A 21,364-nucleotide genomic window follows, 5' to 3' on the forward strand; every position below is an offset into this window, starting at 1 on the left:
TGTTGAAAGATAAAAAAACAAGCAATGGCAAAGGCCTCTTATCATTAAATTGTGTTAATTGACCTTTCAGCTTTGTCAATGTATTTTGCAATGTTGTCCTTCAATGGCAAAAAGAAAAGAAATAAATACTGTTTGGCCAATGTAAAACAGTATTCGCAAAAACCAAAAAACCTCACCTCAGCATGATGACATATATGTGTGCATGCCCCATGAAGCAGCCGCCACCAGTGGCGGCTGCCGCAATACTAAAGTGGTCTGGGGCGAGATGGGGGAATAATACTTTTTAAAAACTGGTGCGTGCCCACCTAGGTCCTATTTTCCGACTCTCCCCAATCACGGCGCTGTTCTCATGCTATGATAGCAGCGCCAGGATTGGTCTGAGTTGCATGGTTTGCCGCTCAGACAATGCCTAGGTGCCTGTGACACTTCTCCAACCCAGCTGTGCAACATAGCTGGGTTGCAGAAACCTAAGTGCGAATGTCTGTTTGGCCGGCCTAAGACAGACTGCCAAACAGACATTTGCACTTACAGCGCGCCTACCACTCCTCCCTGCTTTTCCCAGCCCCTCCCCTCCCTATACTGCTGGCATTGGCTCAATCAGTCAGTGGTTATTTTATTTTTCACTATACTGCTGACTGACTGACCAATGGGGCGACGCTCTTCCCCCATTACAGAGCAGCGGCCGCTGGCAACCACTCTTCATTATTTTAAAACTTTCAATATTCTAGATGTCAGATGCCAACATTAGAAGCCTAATTAAAAAATGCATGCAAGTGTATTTATTAAAGAGAAATGAGCACTCCAGAACAAATTACAACTACTGGGCTTGCTAATAATAAAAAAGAATATATATATATATAAATAAAATTCACTTAAAAAACCATAGGTTTCACACATGTTATAGTTAGCTGGGCATTTCACTCGTGAAAAACCAATGAAATTCCCCCGTTATAGTTAGTGCAGCAACTATAACTCACGCGACCGCAATCCTCTGCTGATGACGTCAGATATTACATCACTGTATTTAGACACTTATTTACCCATGTCTTCTTCCATTAATTTTTAGCTATACATATATTACAAATATTTTTTTTTCAGAAAGACACATATGTCATCAGTGATGTAATATCTGACGTCATCAGCAGAGGATTGCGGTCGCGTGAGTTATAGTTGCCTGCACTAACTATAACGGGGGAATTTCATTGGTTTTTCACGAGTGAAATGCCCAGCTAACTATAACATGTGTGAAACCTATGGTTTTTTAAGTGAATTTGCAAGGTTTTTTAAATGCTAATTCCTAACTATAACGTGTGTGAAACCTCTGTTTTTTTCAGTGAATTTGTACGGTTTTTTAAATGCTAAGTTATGTATTTATTTTTTTTTTTTTAAGGTTTTTCACCGTGCGCGTACCGTGCGCGCACGGTGCGCGCGCTGTGGGCACTCGGTGCGCGAAGCGCACCGAGCGCCCCCGTTACGTAGTTCGCAGAATTTTTCCGTTTCTACCGTGCACTTACGCTACGAGCACTCCGCGATTTTTCATAAAAAAATTAAAATACATTTTTGCCCTTGGGGGTCCTTCTGGGACCCCCTGACCAAGGCTAGGGGGTCAGGAACTGTCCAGCCTGCCCCCTTTACACGTTATCCACCTTTGTTTTTCACCCCCTCAGACTGCGAGAGACAAAATGGCGGCCGACACTTCCTGGTTTCGACCGATTCGAATGTTTACTAAGATCTAACAACCAATCAGAATCGCGCTCGCGCACGGCGGCGTGCGCGTACGGTAAGCTTACTGTACGCGCTCGGAGCGCGCCTATAGATATATATATATTGATTTAAATGCTATTTTCTCAGGAAATACTGAACAGATGTACACAAGACCTTCAAAAGGCACATCCCTGACCTGAGGGCTACCTCTCTGCCAAATTTCAAGTAATTCTGTTCAGCAGTTCGGGCTGTAGCTCGGACTAAAGGTCCTATGGAAAAATGCATGGGGAAAACGAGTTTTGGGACCCCCCCTTTTTCTCAGCCCCCGTTTGATGAATCCCCCCGAGACTTTCAGGGAAGGAGCGGAGCGGAGCGCCCCACCTATTTTGAGAATTTCGCGAGGATTCGTCAATCGGCGCCAAAGTTATTCAAAATAGAATGTTGCGGATTTCCTAGTAGATAATATATATAGATATATATATATATATATATATATATATATCGAGTCCAATCCCACTTCCAAGAAACGGGCCGACACATGCTCAGTGGAGAAGATGGATTTATTGCGATGGTTTCCCAGTTCAAAGTCCTGTTAAAATGGTGAAACACTGGGCAGACGCGTTTCAGCCTTGCGGCTTTCCTCAGTGCCCGCTTCACTTAGATAGTGTTCTGCCTGGGGGCTTGTATTTGAGGGTAGATAGTACTTCCCTCATTGGAGAATATTGCTCTTGACCCCACCTCTCTCAGCCTTTGACTCCGCCACTCCTGCTGTGATCCGTCTCGGGTTTTCATGTCCCACGCTGTGATTGCAGATACAGTGATCTGCTTTTTCATACACCAAGTGGTGTCCCATTGCTGGCTGCGTGTTGCAATCATCCTCCGGCAGTCAAGGCAGGGTGCAATGATGTCATCTCCATTTTCAACCACCTTAAAGCAGCATACTGCTACTTCTTCTCTCCCCGTGTGGTCCCTTGCTCAGGTGAGTATCTGAAACCAGCTGGGGGGGCACGCGCTTGTGTCTTCCAAACACCAAACCAACCTGATGCAAGCCGAGCGCGTGCTCCTGACCGAGAAGGCGTGTCGGTAAACGGTGCCTGCTACCGGTACAACATCGAGTCCAATCCCACTTCCAAGAAACGGGCCGACACATGCTCAGTGGAGAAGATGGATTTATTGCGAGGGTTTCCCAGTTCAAAGTCCTGTTAAAATGGTGAAACGCTGGGCAGACGCGTTTCAGCCTTATATATTATATATTACCTACTGGCGGTCGCCAGTAGGTAGTTATAGTTAGGACCCTGTTTCCATAGGAAATCCGCAACATTCTATTTGGAATAACTTTGGCGCCGGTCGACGAATCCTCGCGAAAGTTTCAAAACTAATGGGGCGCTATGCTCCGCTCCTACCCTGAAAGTCTCGGGGGGATTCGTCAAGCGGGGGCTGAGAAAAAAGGGGGGTCCCAAAAGGCGTTTTCCCCATGCATTTTTCCATAGGACCTTTAGACACAGCTACAGCCCGAACGGCTGAACAGAATTACTTGCAATTTGGCAGAGAGGTAGTCCGCAGGTCAAGGAAGTGCCTTTTTTTTAGGTCTGGTGTAAATCTGTTCAGTAGTTCCTGAATAGCATTTAAATCAATATATATATCTGTGGCAGCGCTCCGTGCGCTTACCGTGCGCTTACGGTAAGCTTACCGTACGCGTACGGTGCCGTGCGCGAGCGCAATTCTGATTGGTCGTTAGATCAAAGTAAACATGCGAATCGGTTGAAACCAGGAAGTATCGGCCGCCATTTTCTGTCTGTCGCACTGAAAAAAAAAGGTTGATAACATGAAAAGGGGGCAACGAAGAGAGTTGCAGACCCCCTAGCGTTCGTCAGGGGGTTCACGAAGGACCAAAAAGTTTGAAAAATAAATGTAATAATTTTTAAAAAAAATCGCGGGGTGCGCGTACGGTAAGCTTACCGTACGCGTACGGTAAAAAAAATTTAAAAAAAATTAACAATCGCATTTAATATATAAATCTACGGACCCCCAAGGGAGAAAAAACAACTGATATTTTGAAAAAAATGGCGAGGCGTGCACGGGACGAAATGCGCAATGTGGGCGCTCGGTGCGCGAAGCCCACTGAGCGCCCACAGCGCGCGCACGGTGCGCGAAGCGCACCGGGCGCGCAAAAATTTAAAATAAATACATAATTTAGCACTTAAAAAACCGTACAAATTCACTGAAAAAACCATAGGTTTCACACACGTTATAGTTAGGAATTAGCATTTAAAAAACCTTGCAAATTCACTGAAAAAAACATAGGTTTCACACATGTTATAGTTAGCTGTACATTTCACTCGTAAAAAACCAATGAAATTCCACGTTATAGTTAGTGCAGGCAACTATAACTCACGCGACCCCAATCCTCTGTTGATGCTAATACTGTATCTTTAGCTATACATATATTACAAATATTTATTTTTCATAAAGACACATATGTCATCAGTGATGTAATATCTGACATCATCAGCAGAGGATTGCGGTCGCGTGAGTTATAGTTGCCTGCACTATCTATAACGTGGAATTTCATTGGTTTTTTACGAGTGAAATGTACAGCTAACTATAACATGTGTGAAACCTATGGTTTTTTCAGTGAATATGTATATATATATATATATTCACTGAAAAAAACATAGGTTTCAGGCCTGATATAGTTAGGAATTAGCATTTAAAAAACCTTGGAAATGTCACTGACCATGTCATGAATGATGTAAAATGTGACATCATCAGCAGTGGATTGCGGGCGCGCGAGATGTAGTTAGTACAACTAACTATATCGGAGGAATTTCAATGGTTCTGTACGAGTGAAATGTCTAGCTAACTATAACACCCCTAAAACCTATGTTTTTTCAGTAAATTTCTGAGGTTTTTTAAATGCTAATTCCTAACTACATCAGGCCTGAAACCTATGGTTTTTTCAGTGAATTTCAAAGGTTTTTTAAATGCTAATCCCTAACTATATCAAGCCTGAAACCTATGGTTTTTTCAGTGAATTTCAAAGGTTTTTTAAATGCGAATTCCTAACTATATCAGTCCTGAAACCTATGGTTTTTCAGTGAATTTCAAAGGTTTTTTAAATGCTAATTCCTAACTATATCAAGCCTGAAACCTATGGTTTTTTCAGTGAATTTCAAAGGTTTTTTAAATGCGAATTCCTAACTATATCAGTCCAGAAACCTATGGTTTTTCAGTGAATTTCAAAGGTTTTTTAAATGCTAATTCCTAACTATAACATGTCTCAAACCTATGTTTTAGTAAGTGAATTTCAAAGGTTTTGTAAATGACAATTTGTAATGTATTAATTGTTATACTGATTTTGTTGATACTGATTTACTAAATTTTTTAAACTATTTATTTTTAGATATTTTTTTTTTAATTACATTATAATTACATTATACATTACAATACAAAATATACTTTCTCAGAATGAATTACTTTAGTTTAAATACTTTGCAAATAGGCAATAGTCTTCTAAGTACAGTAGTTACAGTTGTTGCAATGGGCAACACAATTTCAAACACAATGCAACATTGAGCTCAATGTGAATTTCTAGTCAAATGCAATTAGTTACTTTATGGATTACTTTTTTAACCACGGGACTGGATCCTAGATTCAGTCTTTGGACATCTCCTGTAAACAGTTGAGTAAAAGCGTTTTGGTTACAGTAGTGATTTTTAAGGAATATTATTGTATTTGCTGACACTTAGAAATTTTTTCACATAGAATCACCAATCTTATCCTATGGCAGAAAATACACTTAGCAGGTAAGTAGTGTTATCATTACTTTTTCTTACTCAGTGGTGGATCCTGGATCCAGCACTGGTGCATCTCCTGTAAACAGTTGAAAGAATGTGTTTAAGTCACACAGACGATTTTTTAGGAATATTTTTAGTTTGCTAAAATAGACAGAAACTTTTCGGCTGAAAACCACACAATGGATTCCTATGGAAGGTAATACAAGTTACTGGTAAGTACGCTTAGAATTACTTTTCAGGGTCAGTGCTGGGCTAAAAGATGCAGCACTGGGTTCTCTCCTGAGAACAGGTGAGTAAATCGGAATTCGTAGTTCGGCTGATTTTAGAGGAATATTTGTACGTTTCAAAAATCGACACTTGGAAACTTTCTGGTGAAAACCACACAATGGATTCCTATGGAAGGAAATACAAGTTACTGGTAAGTACGGTTAGAATTACTTTTCAGGATCAGTACTGGGCTCAAAGTTGCAGCACTGAGGTCTCTCCTGATAACAGGTGAGTAAATCGGAATTCGTAGTTCGACTGATTTTAGAGGAATATTTGTAAGTTCCAAAACTCCACACTTAGAAGAATTTCCAATTGAAACCAGTCAATGCTAGCCTATGGAAGGAAATTCAAGTAACTGGTAAGTACGGTTAAAATTACTTTTCAGGATCAGTGCTGGGCTCAAAGATGCAATGACAGGGCAGGAGCCGTGTCATTGCAAACTACAGTGTCCCGGGGTGGGCACCCCGGGACACTGCAGGAGCCAGCCCTGGGGGGTGGTGGTCCCCAGGGCCTATACAGGGCTCCAGGAGGGCGGCCACGTGGCACCCCTCCCACATTTTGAAGAAGCCCCACGGGGTGGCGGTCCCCGGGGCCTATACAAGGCTCCAGGAGGAGGGCAGCGTGGCCCCCCTCCCACATTTTAAAGAAGCCCCGGGGTGGCGGTCCCCGGGGCTGCGGGGGAGGCCGTGAGCCCCCTGCCTATATTATGGTAGAGCCCCGGGGGTGGTGGTCCCTGGGGCAGTGTGGGGGGGATTGGGACTCCCCACACTATTTTTTCATTATGCTCCCGGGGGCAAATTAGCATATTTAGCACGGGAGCCCGCGCTGATTTTTTTTTTCTATCGGCAGGATGTGCGCATCCTGTGCGCATCCTCCCGTTTTTTTTAAAAATACATAAATTATTTTTGGACCTTGGGGGTCGTTGTGGGACCCCCTGAGCAGGCCTAGGGGGTCAGGGTGTTTCTACCCTGCCCCCTTTTCGCGTTTTGCGCCTTTTTGGGGGGGTTTCTTGTGCCTCTGTTCTACCGAGGCACAAGATGGCTGCCAGCACTTCCTGTTTTGGAGTGTTGACAGCCAATTAAAATACAGCTCATGCACGGCAGGGTGCGCTTAGGCTGCGCTTAGGGTACGCGGACTCTCCGAGGCCATAGATATATATGTACTTTTAAATGTCATTTTCTCAGGAACTACTGAACGGATTTACACCATTTAAGCAAAAGGCATGAGTCTGAACTAAGGACTACCTCCTTGCCAAATTAAGGTGTAATTCCGTTCAGCAGTTCGGGCTGTGGCTGCGGCTAAAGGTCCTATGGGAAATTGCATGGGGAAAATGCGTTTTGGGATCTCCCTTTTCTCGATTCACACTGAAACTTTCAGGATAGGAGCGGACCGGAGCTGGCCAAAAGTTTTGAAAATTTAGCGAAGATTCGTCAATCGGCGCCAAAGTTATTCCAAATAGAATGTTGCGGATTTCCTATGGAAAATAGGTCCTAACTGCCAGTAGGTTATATATATATATATATAATATATATACAAATATATGATGTGATCACTTGCCGTTACATTATTGTGATGCAGAAATTCTGCAATAAAGCACTTCACTTGAAACATCACGCAGTGGTCCATACCTGCTTTTTCGCCGTGACTAAGGTGATCCAGGATTCTGGCTGTTTCAAATATATATATATATATATATATATATATATATATATATATATATATATATATATATATATATATATATATATGTATATATATATATATATATATCCTCCTCCGTAATACATTAAACGCTCCTCTCCACCAAGACAAGACAAGAATTGGGTTGCACTCCTTGGAAGGTTCAAAATTCCTTTTTACTTTCAATTCAAACACAATTTGTTTGTTGAAATAACAGACACCAACGTGTTTCGGTCTCGCTGAATTTCTGACTCATCCTTGGGTCCTTGCAGCATTGAGCCCTGTATTATAAATACGGTGCATCCATAGCGTCGTAAGGGCTTTTAACGCAGGCACACAAAATTTTGATGCATCATTGCCTTGACGCAACGATAAATCATTTCTTGTAAATATGCCCCTTAGTTTAGAAAAGTGGTATTTCCAGAATAGTAACTTAAAATCCAACTTTACCAATAAAGACGATTTTAAATTTCCTTTGAGTGGAAGAAGCATTTCTCTATCTGTTTTCAAACTGAAGTTATCACTTATTAAGTGTAATAAGGTAACTCAATGTTAGTCTAAGAGACAGATAGCCTTACATCAGAGAAAAACGACTTTAGGACTATTTCACTGCCAGGACATGTAAAACTGAAGTACGCATGATTTTCCTTTTAAATATCATGACCGCTGCCCTATGAGTGGTTAGGTCCTACCTCAGTGGTGGAGTTTAAGTATTAACACGCATTTGCAATGCAATAGGTCTGGTTTTTGCAAGAGCTAGAGCTGTTGGTGTTGTAAATGGCAATGTCTTTTACTTATGTGTTTTGGTTTGGAGTGTGGTGGGTGTTTGTGGAGTGTAGTGGGTGTATGCTTTACAAACTACTGCTTTCTCTAATTGTCTCATTTAAAGTGGGCTCAAGAGGTAGAGTTGTCCTTCTGGTTATTAATTGTTGTTATGAAGAATGCTTTTTTCCTGCCACCTTATTTAGAAAAATTGTGCTTTTAAATGTGCACTTATTCATTAGTATAGCGCAAAGATGAAATTCAGGTTCTTAAAAGAGTCCTGCCTAATTAATGTGAGAAAACACTGCTTACTGCTTCATGCAGGTTACAGTCAGTGACTGAGGAAAAGTACTCTGATAAAACTCAAATGCCTTTTCAGTTTCTTGTTCTGCTGCATGCATTTAACCCATTCTGTCTCGATGTTCTGGTAAAAATTACTTTGTTTATGACGTTTATACACAAGAAAGGAGCGCTATGTAAACCATTTATGGAGAGCCATTGTTGAGAGAGCGGCATACAACATTCATGGCCCCTCCCCACACTCAGCAGTGGTAATAAATGTTGTATACACCCCATGTATCTGCATACGTGTTATTATCAGTATATATAACAAGTGAATCGTGAACTCGATCTCAGAAAAAGATCCCGTGTGTCGGATTTAAATACGCACACGATGATGGCATTCTCATTGGTTCTTGAGAATTACTTCATTTTTAACCCCTCGAGAGGTTGTATTTTTGTTGTAACTTCTCTCAGCCTGTCTCCACCCTTGGATCCAGTTCTCAGGTACATCTCAGCTTCCTTCTGCACCTGCTACCCCTGCTGCTGCACCAAGGCTCGTGGCACTGCGCAAATTAATTTTCTCAGAGCTGTTTGAAAAACAATTAGCAGTCCTCCAGAAGCGTCAAAAATGTAAAACTATCAACAATGTGGAATAATAGCGTGCTGAGCCACATTTTTGCCGGGCTAATGCCAGTTGTAATTTTTGCTAAGCATGTTGCTAAACAGCCGGCTTGCCCTGTGTTTTTTAATCAGCACTTTGAATACTGGGACTCATAGACCCTAACTTTGATCTGAGAACGTAGAACTCCAAGTCCCAGCATGCCCCTGCTGTCAACTACTGTCCACATTTGGAAGAAGGTGACACCCTCCCATGATGTGCTATCTACTGTCAGCTACGCTTCACAAATCAAGAAATAGCTTACAAGAAGTGCCTTGTGTCATTCAATTGTTTAAAGATGCTGTGTTTGGAAACTAGAGTCGCAGTCCCGGCTGGTTAGCTGTATTATTATTAATGCTCCACTTTAAGAATCAGTGCTCAGTGCAAGGCTGCCCGGAAAAGCCCACTCACATGGGGTGGCCATTGGGGTTGGGGCCGGGGCATGGCACAGGTTTTTAACCGGTCGCAAAAAGGGCATGCCACGTACATTGCAGAGGTAAAACTGATAATGCTATTGCTGGGGCAGTTGCAGTGCTATTTGAGGTAGTAGTTTTCTAGGTATGCGTTCCAACCCTCAAAAGGCCACCAACAATCCAAAATATAACCACTCTAAAAAGTATGTAACCACATTGCAGCACTGGGCTCCCAGAAGCACAAAAACACTAATGAGCAGAGCCTACTTAGCGAAAATTACAACTGCCATTAGCCCGACGAAATGCCGCTCCGCACACTATTTTTCCACATGTGCATAGCTTTACGATCTTGTCGCATCCAGGACAGAGGGGCTGAAAATAACAATTAAAAAGTAGACGATGTGGCCGTGCCAATTAAAGTCCGTGACCGGCGGAAAGCAATATTTTTAAAAAGAAAGGACAGACAAGGAATGCCAGCGTAAGGAATCTGTAATTGGCCAGTGCTCCTGAGCCTTGAACGGAAGTGACATATCGGCAAAGCGGACAAGTTAGGAGGCAGCAAAGAAAATCGACACTGGAGTGAACCAGTGGTAAGTAGCAGGCGGGAAAAAAGTGGTTTGATTGCTTACAGCAGGTCACACAGACAGCGCATGCACGCTGTAGGCTCCACATAAAAAGGAAGGTTTAGGCCTGGTAAAAAGGTTTGTTTTGTCAGGTCAAAATGTCAGTATAAAATTGTAATTCAACTAGAGTGGCAGGCATTGAAATATGTTTTACTGTGCTACTTCAGTGCGTGGCACAATGACTAATGCAGCCCACCAATGGTATATAATTTACAGGCCATGGGTGCATATTGAATCATTTACTAGGGACTTATAAATACATTAAATGCATCAATCAGACGTGAACCAATGTTATCATTTTCAAAAGGGAGAGAACAAGCAATTTACATCTGATAGTAGGAGTAAAGTGCACAAAGTCCTAAAAGCCAACAAAAATGGGTTTACTAAAGGGAGAAAAACATCTTGGCCGACCCTGCAGAGAAGGACTGGTGCAAAATACAGTCTTATTTGGAAGACCCAGATGTATTAGTGAGGTTAATAATGGGTCTGGAAGAACAGTGAACAATTTTGGTCTGTCTGGGAACCTCTTGATGTGAAAGTGAAATGTGGTGACAGATAGCAAATTACGAGTAATGGTAATGTGGAATGCCAACTAAGAATATTCAAAACAGTTAAACAAGATCATGTTGAGCAGAGTGATCACTAACTTTGACAGAGAGTATCCTCAAACATTATTAGCTTGAGACACCACATTTGAACTTCCTCTGGCTTCGGAGATGGAGAGAACTTCGTCCATATTGTGTTTACAACTTTTGTGGATTAAATTAGCAGCTGCAGAGAGGCTGCACATGAAGGGATTTCTAAATCAGGCCTTTATTTCTCCAAAGGTTTATTAAATTAGCAAGTAAGAAAGCCTTTGTTTTACCACCTAGGCATGCTTTTTTGAATGCCCTGGAGAAAACTTGATCCATTTGGAAGCTTACTATTCTGATAAAGATAAAGATCCATAAGGTTGTCATTGTCTACTGATAGTGTACCTTGTGAGGCAATGACCTATGTAGAGGCCAGGAAGTGCATAGTGCCAGACCTTACCAGGAAGTCCCAGGGTTAACATAGCATGACCCCGGGGCACCTACTTGTACTGATATGCACTTTCATATAGCTGTACCACCAATATGAGATGGCAATGTGTGTGTGAACTATTCATTTTAGTTCACAACCGCAAAATGCAATTGGTTGTTACTGACAAATATAGCTTATCCAGTGGCTAGAGCTAGCTGAGCCACAGTAGACAATGACTGACAGAGTTTGCCAAAAAGCTCCTTTTTGTGTGTATCAGTAAATGTATGTGCATGCTTTGTGTTTTGTTTTATGTGATGGTGTGTGACGTACTCTCACCAGACAACTAAAGCTGTCTGTAGGCGACACTTTAAAAATCTCTATGTGAGAAAGAAGGAAACGGAGAGGGAAATATGAGGAGAAGCAGAAATTGTCTGTCACATTGCCGTAATTCAGTTCTCTATAGGTATCTCTTTACAGGCAAGGCACAACACACTTTAGGCAAGATGCTTCAGCTGAATGATCCTATTGACCATCACAACTTGTTTTAGCCTCTCCAATCAGGATTTAACCATAACCACAGTACAAGGAAGAGACAGACACTCTTCAGGTGTCTGGTGGAAATTAGTCTAACAGTGCTACTGGATCTCGCAGGAGACCTATGACCCCCCCCAAAAGCTTTATGACAGTGTAAATCTGGAGTACTAATTTGTTTGTAAACCTAGCACTCAGGATTTAAACAAATGCCAAAGGTGTTGACTTCTTGCAGTGGGAAGAGCAAAGGGCCTGACGAATGACTACATGGACTGTAACACAACTCAAGATTAAAAAAAATGTCAGCTTAATATTGCCTCACTGGAGGACCACACCAGAGAGGTATTTGTGATTTCTGATTTATTTGAGTGCAGATCTGCCCTATTTGTGTATGTTGATTATAATATAGGCACAGTAGCAACTCCTCCATAGGGGCGTGGGGCGTTGCCCTACTGCTTTCTCGCAGTGCGAGAAGCAGAAACATAAAATGGTAAAAACTACCATTTTATGTTTGTTTTTCTTGCACTGTGAGAAAGCAGAAGTGCCTGGTTGTTGACCAGTCCTGCTCGAGGGCAGAGGGGAGTGGCTTGCCCACTGTTGAGGGCCCTGACTGCTTGGGTCGGCCCCCCAGTCATGCGCACTCTCCCTTTTCTCTATGTAGGCTGCACGCAGCCTACATAGAGAAAAGGGCCTCCGGTTAGGCTCCCGGCTGGGGCGCTCTCCGCTGCGCCTCACTAATCACAACGCTGCCATTGCAGCGTTGCGATTGGCTTAGGACCCAAGGAGGGAGGCTGCCTGTGGGTGCTTCCTGTAGCGGGAAAAGATTAACGCCGAAGTCGGGACCCGGCCACTGCCAGGAGCTGAGGCGGCGCGGGACTCAGGATCCGGTAAGGTAAGTTTTTAAAATTTGTAATTATAACCGATCCCCCCCCCCAGTTATGCCGTCAGCCACGACTGCAAGGATACAAGTCAGTGGGGACAGTAACATACAGCTGAGAATGTGGTGCAGTAAGATGTGGCGTACAGGAGTATATGGTCCGGTATATTGATGGGTAATGAGGAGGTTGGTAATGCGGGGTCAGGACAAGTATTAAAAAAAGGACCAGTGTGTCTGGCGCTAGCTGGGCAGTGGCAATGCGCCAGGGCAGCCGGAGGGCCGCAGAGGCGGAGTCCGCCATGGTGGAGACCATCAGAGGCGTCTAGTGGGTGGTGATTCACAAGGGTAGGTCATTGTTTTGGGCAAGCTGCTGGAAGTGTTCTAGAAGTTTACACCAGGCTACGGAAATCTGGCACTTATAGAGACCCCGGGCCTCCTCGTAGAGAATGGTGTCACCCTCGGTCCTCCCCACGAAGAGAAACATAATGCTTTTAATTGGAGAGTACAACACTTCCCAGAACCGAGCAGGTACTCTGGTACAGAGTAACTGCACTTTTTTTCTCCATTGCAATCACTGACAGTCCCACACTGCAACAAGCATTCCACGGGAAGAGTCTGTGTGCTATATAGCACTGGCCATACAGTGTAAGTGCTGTGAAAGTCAAGGCCCTCCTCTTACCCATGGTGATCCTGGGACTCGCAGTCCCTCGCTTCAACAAGTGTCCCGCACTGTGGTAAGAGTTTGTGCACTGCATAGCATTGGCCGATAAAGTGCAGGTGCAATTAAAGTCAAGGGCCTTCTCATAGTCCCATGCTTCAACAAGCGTCCTGCACCGTGGGAAGAGTCTGTGCGCTATGCAGTGCTGGCCGATAAAATTCTGGTGCGGTGAATGTCAAGGGCCTCCTCCTGCCCCGAATGATCCTGGGACTCAGTCCCCCACTGCAACAAGTGTACATGGGTGGCGTGGGTGGCATCAGCTGCCGATAGACATTGTTTTGGACAATCATGAAAAGTTTCTTCTTCTCATATTTTCACCAACAGGTACGTTTCTACCATCACGTTATAACAGGCTCACCAAATAACTCCATGTCACCAGGGACAGGACATTTCAGCTTCTAGAGTGTCATAAGTCATGCTTGTGCATTTTGGGAATTGTAGTCTGTTTCAGTTCAATTGGCCTAACCCTCCCAGCAAAAAAGATTTGAAAAAGGAAAGCCAGGGCTGGAAAACTGGTGTCATGGATTAATCTCTTAACCTTAAATTACAGGCACATTTTCAAAACTTCCTTAGTTAAATATTCTGTTTCAAAATCATGTTTACTTCCTAGTTGGGATTTACGGACAGTAAATAAAATGCACAATTTTTTTCCCTATAAGGTCTGTCAGAAAATATATGATGCTGTTTATTTCAAGCATTTTTTAGCGTCTTCTCTCACTACGAAAAGAGAAATACGCCATTATCCCTTCGCCCTTAGGGGGAAGACTGGGCAGGCAGCCTGGGAGCAAAGGTGATGAAGGTCAGTCGCATTTCCAGAGCAATGTGTGCTCTTTGGCATCTGAAAATGGCCAAAGACGTGGGACGTGTCATAACAGGAACCACCTTTGTGGCTGACAGCACCCATGATGGATTTCAAGCTTAAGTGACGTGATAGCAGCCCTTGTAAGTTATGGTCTGGTAGGCCAGCACTGACGAAATAAACCTGCCACACGCATTGAAGGGCGCACAGGAAACTACAGAGGCAAAACACACACATGCTAATGCATCTCAAGATATTGCATAAAAGTGATCCAGGTATGTAGCTACGAAAAGTGGTATTCATTTTTTAATGTAGAGGGCCCTCTCTCTCAAATCAGTTATTCATAAAAATGCTATATTTGGATGCCCCTTTTTTCCAACAATTTGCAGTAAATATGTGGTGTAAAACCCAACATTTGAATCAATTTTTTTCAACATTTTATTGCGCGGGGAGAACCCCCTGCACCCTCCTTTTGCTGTTCAGGCTCGCTCGCTTCGCTCACTCGCTTATTACATTAGGCTACAACATTTCTCACCTAACACTTTCAAAATCCACCAGCCGCCACTGTATAGGCACTTCTAATTGCTATAATGGTACCATGTTGAATGATTCCCTACAGCATATATGACCTGTAGGTAGCTTCAATAGATGGTGCTTTGTATGCACATTGTAAACAAACTATGGATGAACATGATTGATGTCTTCTTTCACTTTCAGGAATGATTTCCCCATAATTAGACAATCATTTGATTAGACCACCTTTAACATCAATATATTGCTCATAGAAATAGAACATCTCTATGTTGAAAGGTTGTGAAAAAGATGCAAAATAGAGCATGCCGGTGCCCTATCAAACTGATAAAATCAGTTTTTTTAAACTCATTCTAGACTTTAAGATGTATCGCATAGCCCCTTTTGCAGCACAAATTACAATACCAAGGCAGGGTATATAAAATGTTATGTATTGGTTTATAGAATCCACTCACAGATAGACTACACTAAAATATATAATGGTCATCTTATTGATTTAAGATTAATGACTTGTAAAGCTATTTCTTCCTTTCATTTCACTTACTTTTTGCTGTTTTCTTTTTTAATAACAGGACCTGCTGGTATTAGAAGAACAAGAGGTATGTTAAACCAATGCACCTATTCCAATTTGAGTAGCAAAATTCAACATCGGCCATTTTTAATTTTTACAGGGCCTGACTGATTTTTTGATTGTCTGGTGTCTGGTGATTGTCTGGTGTCTGGTGCCTAAAAGAAAGTATGAAAAATTTGTTAGATGATGATCAAAATCAACCTACTACAAGTTGTGCTTGATTTGACAAATATAATGCATTAGGTATGTCTAATAAGCTAATTGAAATTGAGGATGAAATAGATTTGACAACAGTGCATAATTCTAGATGTGTTAACCTGCCATCAACCTGGACATTATTCAGTCTTCTCCTTTATTAGTATGTTTAAGGGAGGGCATTTTGGGGATGCTATGTAGCATTCCAAATCAGGTGATGAACCAGGTGTTAAAGGTACAGAGAGAGGGAGAACAAGAGGCTGATGTGATGTTTCATTCTATTTGTGCTTTATGGTTTTTTTTAGATCATGCTGGTTGAATAACTGTACAAAGTTATTTATTAAAGCACATGCTGTAGTGTGTTCTCACAAAGTCCACAACAACTATATTTAATGAAGCAGTTAGTACACCGTATGTGCTGACAAAAATTGAATCCTTTCCTATTTTGGAATATACTAAATCCCAGATAATTATTAACTTGCTGACTATCTGAGAACATAGGTTAGACACAGATAGAAAGACTGTAACATGAATCCTGTCGTGGAGAATGCCCTACGTAGTCTGGTGCAGACTGTGAGCTGAAATCTTACAAGTTAGTCTGTAATATTAATTTGGGAAAACTAAGAAAGGATGACTGCAGTGTTAAAGAGCTAAATTGCTTGCTCAAATATCTTTTTATGGAGCGAGTCATAATCATATGGCTTAGTAAACGACTGACCTACTAACAAACCCCCCTGGAATTACCCTGAAAGGAACCAGGAATACCAAACAAATGTATGGCAAACCCTCACACACTAACCTTGGTGTCATACTTCATCATGAGACTGCACATTCACCAGAAATGGTTATAGTACGAATAGGCTCCCTCTTTATAGGGAGTACTTTCTGGAGAAGTGGTGCGGGAACCTGTGTACAGGTTAAAGATCTCACGCTCCTTCCAAAAATAATACTTTACTGTAGAACGGCCAACAAAATTATTCAAACATATCAGGGAGGCATAGGGGCATTCCTCCTCCAGCATCATGGAGGTCAACATGTTTCAGCTATAGAGTAGCACCTAGATGGGGTCGCCAGCTCTCATCAGAACTAGAATACCTAGCTATATGTTAAATTCTCATTCATACAGCATCTGACTGTCACTCCGTTTTTTATTAATTTAATAGGTGAATATACACATATCTTTGCAAAGGGGGTCTTGTCAAATATGAAATTGAGATAAACATATACACAAGACAAAAACATAAAGAACAAGTCACAAAATGCTGAAAGCCAGATCGCTGCATGCATTTCTTTGGTGCCACTGCAAAACACACATAATAAAAAAGCAAGTGGATGTCAAATGACTGGTGGCTCAAAATAAAACTGGCCAGTCCAAGTCAGACAGTGATATAGGTATTTCATACGCAAAAGTTAGGAATACCTTACTGCAGTGAGATATGAATTTCAACTGTAACTCTGACTCTATAGCTACAGTGAAGTAGTAAAAGATGCAAAGGAAACAATGAGAGAGAGAGGAAAATTAGCTAAGGAGCACTCTTAGTCCCCCAAGTAATAAAATCAAATCAACGAAAGAGTGAGCCTTTCTGAAAAGAAGAGCATGCATGTAGAATCCAACTAGGTTCTTTAGAAAGCCCTCACTCACCAACCTAGTTGGTGACATGCTTCATCATCGGGCCCCACCAGGAGAGGCCCAATGCCACCCTGGTGGACTTCAACGCCAAAATTACTGCGGAGCTGGTATTGTGTAGATCGTGATAAGTGAAAGTGAGTTAAAAATGTCTAGATTGTGTCAAAAAAATAATTTTATTAGTTAGCCAATCAGACATGAATTAAAACGAAGTATGGGATATGAACACTAAATAAATTGTTCAGCTATATCCGATGGTGTATGGTCAAAGAAAAAGATGCAGCAAAAATGCACATTTATAGAAAAAAGCTCTTCAACGGAGCAACGCATCTAAACAATCTAGGAGCCGATTTCAATGGCGGTCGGACCGCAAAGGACAGCTCCTCTTTGGAGGTCTGACCACCATCTGCTGCCGTGGTGTGACCAATGCATTATAATGTGTGTGGTCGGAGGCAGAAGGCAGAGGGACCATCTGCGGCATTTCAAACAGGCTCAAGGAGCCTGTTGGTGCATCAGAAACACTTCATAATCCCTTAATGGTGGCGCCTCTGCTGTCAGGATTATGAGGTCATTTCATATCCACCTTTCTGACATGGAAAGGCTTTCAGTAGCTCATTGAAGGCCCCTAGCAGGACCACCTTTCCTCCTGGCCCTCCACTCCACCTATTATGACCCCCTAAACACCCCAGCACCATGTGGCAGGCACGCTGAGGTGCCTGCCTCACAGTGCAGGGATGTTTGAAAACATCCATTTTTCAATGGAAGCTTGTGCAGGCCTTTTCCATCCGCCACACAAGCTTCCATTGAAAAATTGATGTTTCTGACTGCCCCTATGGGCGCTTGCATCGAAATACTGTGATCAGAACCGCCAACCTAAAATCAGTCGTCTCCCAATCCGCAACGATCCACCCGACATCGCAATAAACCCCATAATCTAGTATTAAACTTACTGTTTGCAATTTTTTTAAAAGTTGCAAAAACATTTGATATGGTTCTATATTACCATCTCAGCATTCTGGTGACATTACAATCTGTCCTTATTGTTTATGATCATATTACATAATTACCTATTATATAGCCTAAGTATAGCTAGGATTAGGAAAAAGACAACAACTTTTTTCTGAGGAACTTTACATTCCAAATCCAAATGGCTAGTGTGGTCCACGTTGGAGCTGGGAAACCGGGTTCGAGTCTCAGCAGGGACGCTCAATGTTCTGTGAATCTGGGCAAATCACTTCATCTCCCTGTGCCTGACAAAAATGAATGTGTCCATCTGTAACATAACTGGTGCTCATGTAAAGCACTCTGATACCTTCGGGTCTAGTTCGCGCTATAAAAAACTCCACAAAAACAAACAAACAAAAAAATGAAACATGAGATAAATATCAACACATAAACCAGCCAAAATCAACAATACATTGAGTAATCTCTCTCTAGGCATTTTTTAATGGATACGATACTCTTTTGTTTTCAGTTTTACTGTTTCTAATACTTGTCCTAAAAGAGTTCTTTCACTGGGTGTATCTTCATGATAAGTTCAATTTATTTTTAATACAGTATTTATATTTCTGCCAGAATGTTTATCAATGAGCAGGTCAAACAAGTTAGACATGATTTGGATATTTAACGTGTTTGTAGCTTACTCACAAAGTATAGCAGTGACAGCAGCAACTCAGGGAATACTTTCAAAGGAAGATAAAAGAAACAGGTAGTGAAAACTCATCCTGAGTTTCATGTATCTTAATGTCACTGAAGAGGCTTTTAAAGCAGGGCAGGCAAGAAGTCTGGCTTTTGAAATATATCTGCACTGCCACATGGCTCCATTAATCAAAATGTGTTCATGGCATTCACGAGGAGCACATTGAGTGTCAGGGGAAATGGATTCTCTGCATTACGCTGCAGGTCATCTGTTCAACAGGCCCTTTTCCAATGTGAGATATTCCCACTTTGTGTTTATCATTTCTTCTATTAAATGGATTATGGTTTCATCCTTTGTTTTTTTCCTTGTATTCAAAGGGCTCTGTAAATTTCAAGTTTGGAGTTCTTTATGCCAAAGAAGGGCAACTTACAGATGATGAAATGTTCAGTAATGGTAAGTCTTTTGCATATTCAATTTTGTTTTGAAATCGAGTAATTTCTTTGGTTCACAGAGTTCTATAACTGTGTTTGAATTCTCTCATATTATGAAAACTTAAGAAGAATCTTATATATATCTTCTAGGTATTCTTTGGATAATACTACTGCATATAGCACAATCCTTTACATTTATACTAGTCCTACTTTTTCTTTGGACCTTATTGCGAGTTCAGCGGTCCATAGGACTGCCGTTCCCAAGGTGGCGGTTTGACTATCGCCACATTGCAGGCCCGCCTGCAGTATTATGAGTGTGGTGGTAGGACCGCCACAGGACCGCTGCGTCAGCTGGGAATCAAGAAATCTGCTGTGGTTATGCAGTGGTCAGGAGTACTAATATGGTGGCGGTGCTGCTGTGGCACCACCAAGCATATTTGGTGTTGCCTGTCTGTCGCCCTTTTCATGGCTGTTAGCTATGCAAAGGGTGGTGGAGAGGCAACAAAGGGGGCCCTAACAGGGCTCCCAGTCACTTCTTGGCCTGGGGGTGCATGCGGTGAGGCACATGAAGTGCTCCTCCTGGTTTTGCAGACGTCTGTGAATAGAGTGCACTTCTAGGTTCAGCTCATGTCTTCCTGTATAACACAGCTGTGCTCCCACTTCTCAGCTAAAGATTTACTGCATTGAGCCACTCTTGAACAGCCATGGGTGGTCCCGCTGATGTCCATGTTACCCATGAGAGTATCATGGCATGCCAGTATTAATGTATGCAATTCCATCACAGCGTTAAGGGTGAGAATGTCTGTCTAAACCCTACTATCTATACATTTCTTAGGGGGTGAAATACATGTAAGTTTACTTTGTTCATAATTCTCGGGTATCTTGAAGTTTAGGAGGCAGTTTGGAATGATTTGGACAAATGGCTTACAGCAATGCACCTGTGAGATAGATTGTGAAAAAGACTCTCGAGGCCCTTGTGCCAGGCTCAAGAGGTATATTTAGTAATGGAGTGAGGTACTGCTCCTTTGTTAAACAATGTTTAAGAATATGTGCATTACTCAAGAGTGACATTTTGGGATAGCCTGCATTGAATGGCTAGCATTAGCAAAGTAAATAGATCCAGCTTTCATAAGCTAACACATGCTAACACGGTCATACACAATGTGCTAACACAAGTATTCTAATGACCAATGTTTCTTTCATTTGTATTCATGAAATGCCATAAAGCCATGGGTTCCAAATCTGTTTATTATACCGTAGCGATATCCAGTTTTGAATTGTGTATCACTACACTGACTAATTCACTCACATCTCATATGCCTGAAGAATCGACCATATTCCATAGCATCATGGTGCTAGAGCAGATACATAGATACATTCAGAGTTATTCACAAAGGCAACTTACACTTATGAGTAACTTACAAGTGTGATTTACTCTTACACTTTTAAGTAACTACTACTTTTAGCTATTCAAAAAATCTAAATGTACATTTACTCAAAAGTGTAGGCTACATGTTTCCACCCCCTGAAAAGAATGTGGAGTCAAATTTAGGAGTGAAAGTAAGTACCGGCAATAAAGAAATAAGATCAACACCACACACTGCCAACCACTTCTCCTCCAACACCTCCCTGCAGGAAATAATGGCAGTAGGGACTTCAAATTAAAAAAAATAGAAAATAATGTTAAATTAAATTAACTTTTATAAGCTAAAAATACAAATAAATATCAGTTAAAGACATCAAAATAATACGTATTATTTAACTATCAAATATTTTGTAAACTTTTGTAAATTTATAAATTAGTGTAACTTTAATATTTTTGAATAGAATTGCATTTGTTTTACTTAGTTTTACAAATCACTTTCAATAAGTATTAATCCATAATAAAGTAATTCATTTTTTATTTTACTTTAGGTGCAAATTTAGAAAAATAATTTAAATACATTTATTCTATTTTTTACATGTCAGGATGTAATTAAAAATTAAGTTAATTGTGCTGTAGTATTTTTGCATCTTGCTCTACGGTCAATTAATTTACATTAATATTTAACAACCAAATATTTTTACTTTAGTTTAAGTTTTTACAATGGAATAATTGTGTATATCATAAACTACTTTATTGAATTTATTTTGTATGGTAAAATGAACCTGCACTAAAATTAATCGTTTTTTAAAATTTACATTTTAAGAACATTTAAAAATGTGAAATACTTTTGTATTTGAATTCCTTTTTCAAATTACAAATATAATTTATTTT

The 21,364-nt window shown here is 41.3% G+C and overlaps 1 protein-coding gene across 4 annotated transcripts in view; it reads left to right on the forward strand.

Moving 5' to 3' along the window:
- Positions 1-21,364, forward strand: part of GARNL3 (GTPase activating Rap/RanGAP domain like 3) — a 949,195-nt gene that overhangs the window by 779,030 nt on the left and 148,801 nt on the right. For all 4 annotated transcript variants that reach the window (XM_085613708.1, XM_085613711.1, XM_085613709.1 and 1 more), the window contains 2 exons: positions 15,217-15,243; positions 19,054-19,129. In XM_085613708.1, coding sequence (XP_085469834.1) covers positions 15,217-15,243; positions 19,054-19,129 — 103 coding nt within the window. The remainder of the gene's footprint in view (positions 1-15,216; positions 15,244-19,053; positions 19,130-21,364) is intronic.

The sequence above is a fragment of the Triturus cristatus genome, chromosome 1_2, assembly GCF_964204655.1.
Source record: "Triturus cristatus chromosome 1_2, aTriCri1.1, whole genome shotgun sequence".
Taxonomy (NCBI): domain Eukaryota; kingdom Metazoa; phylum Chordata; class Amphibia; order Caudata; family Salamandridae; genus Triturus; species Triturus cristatus.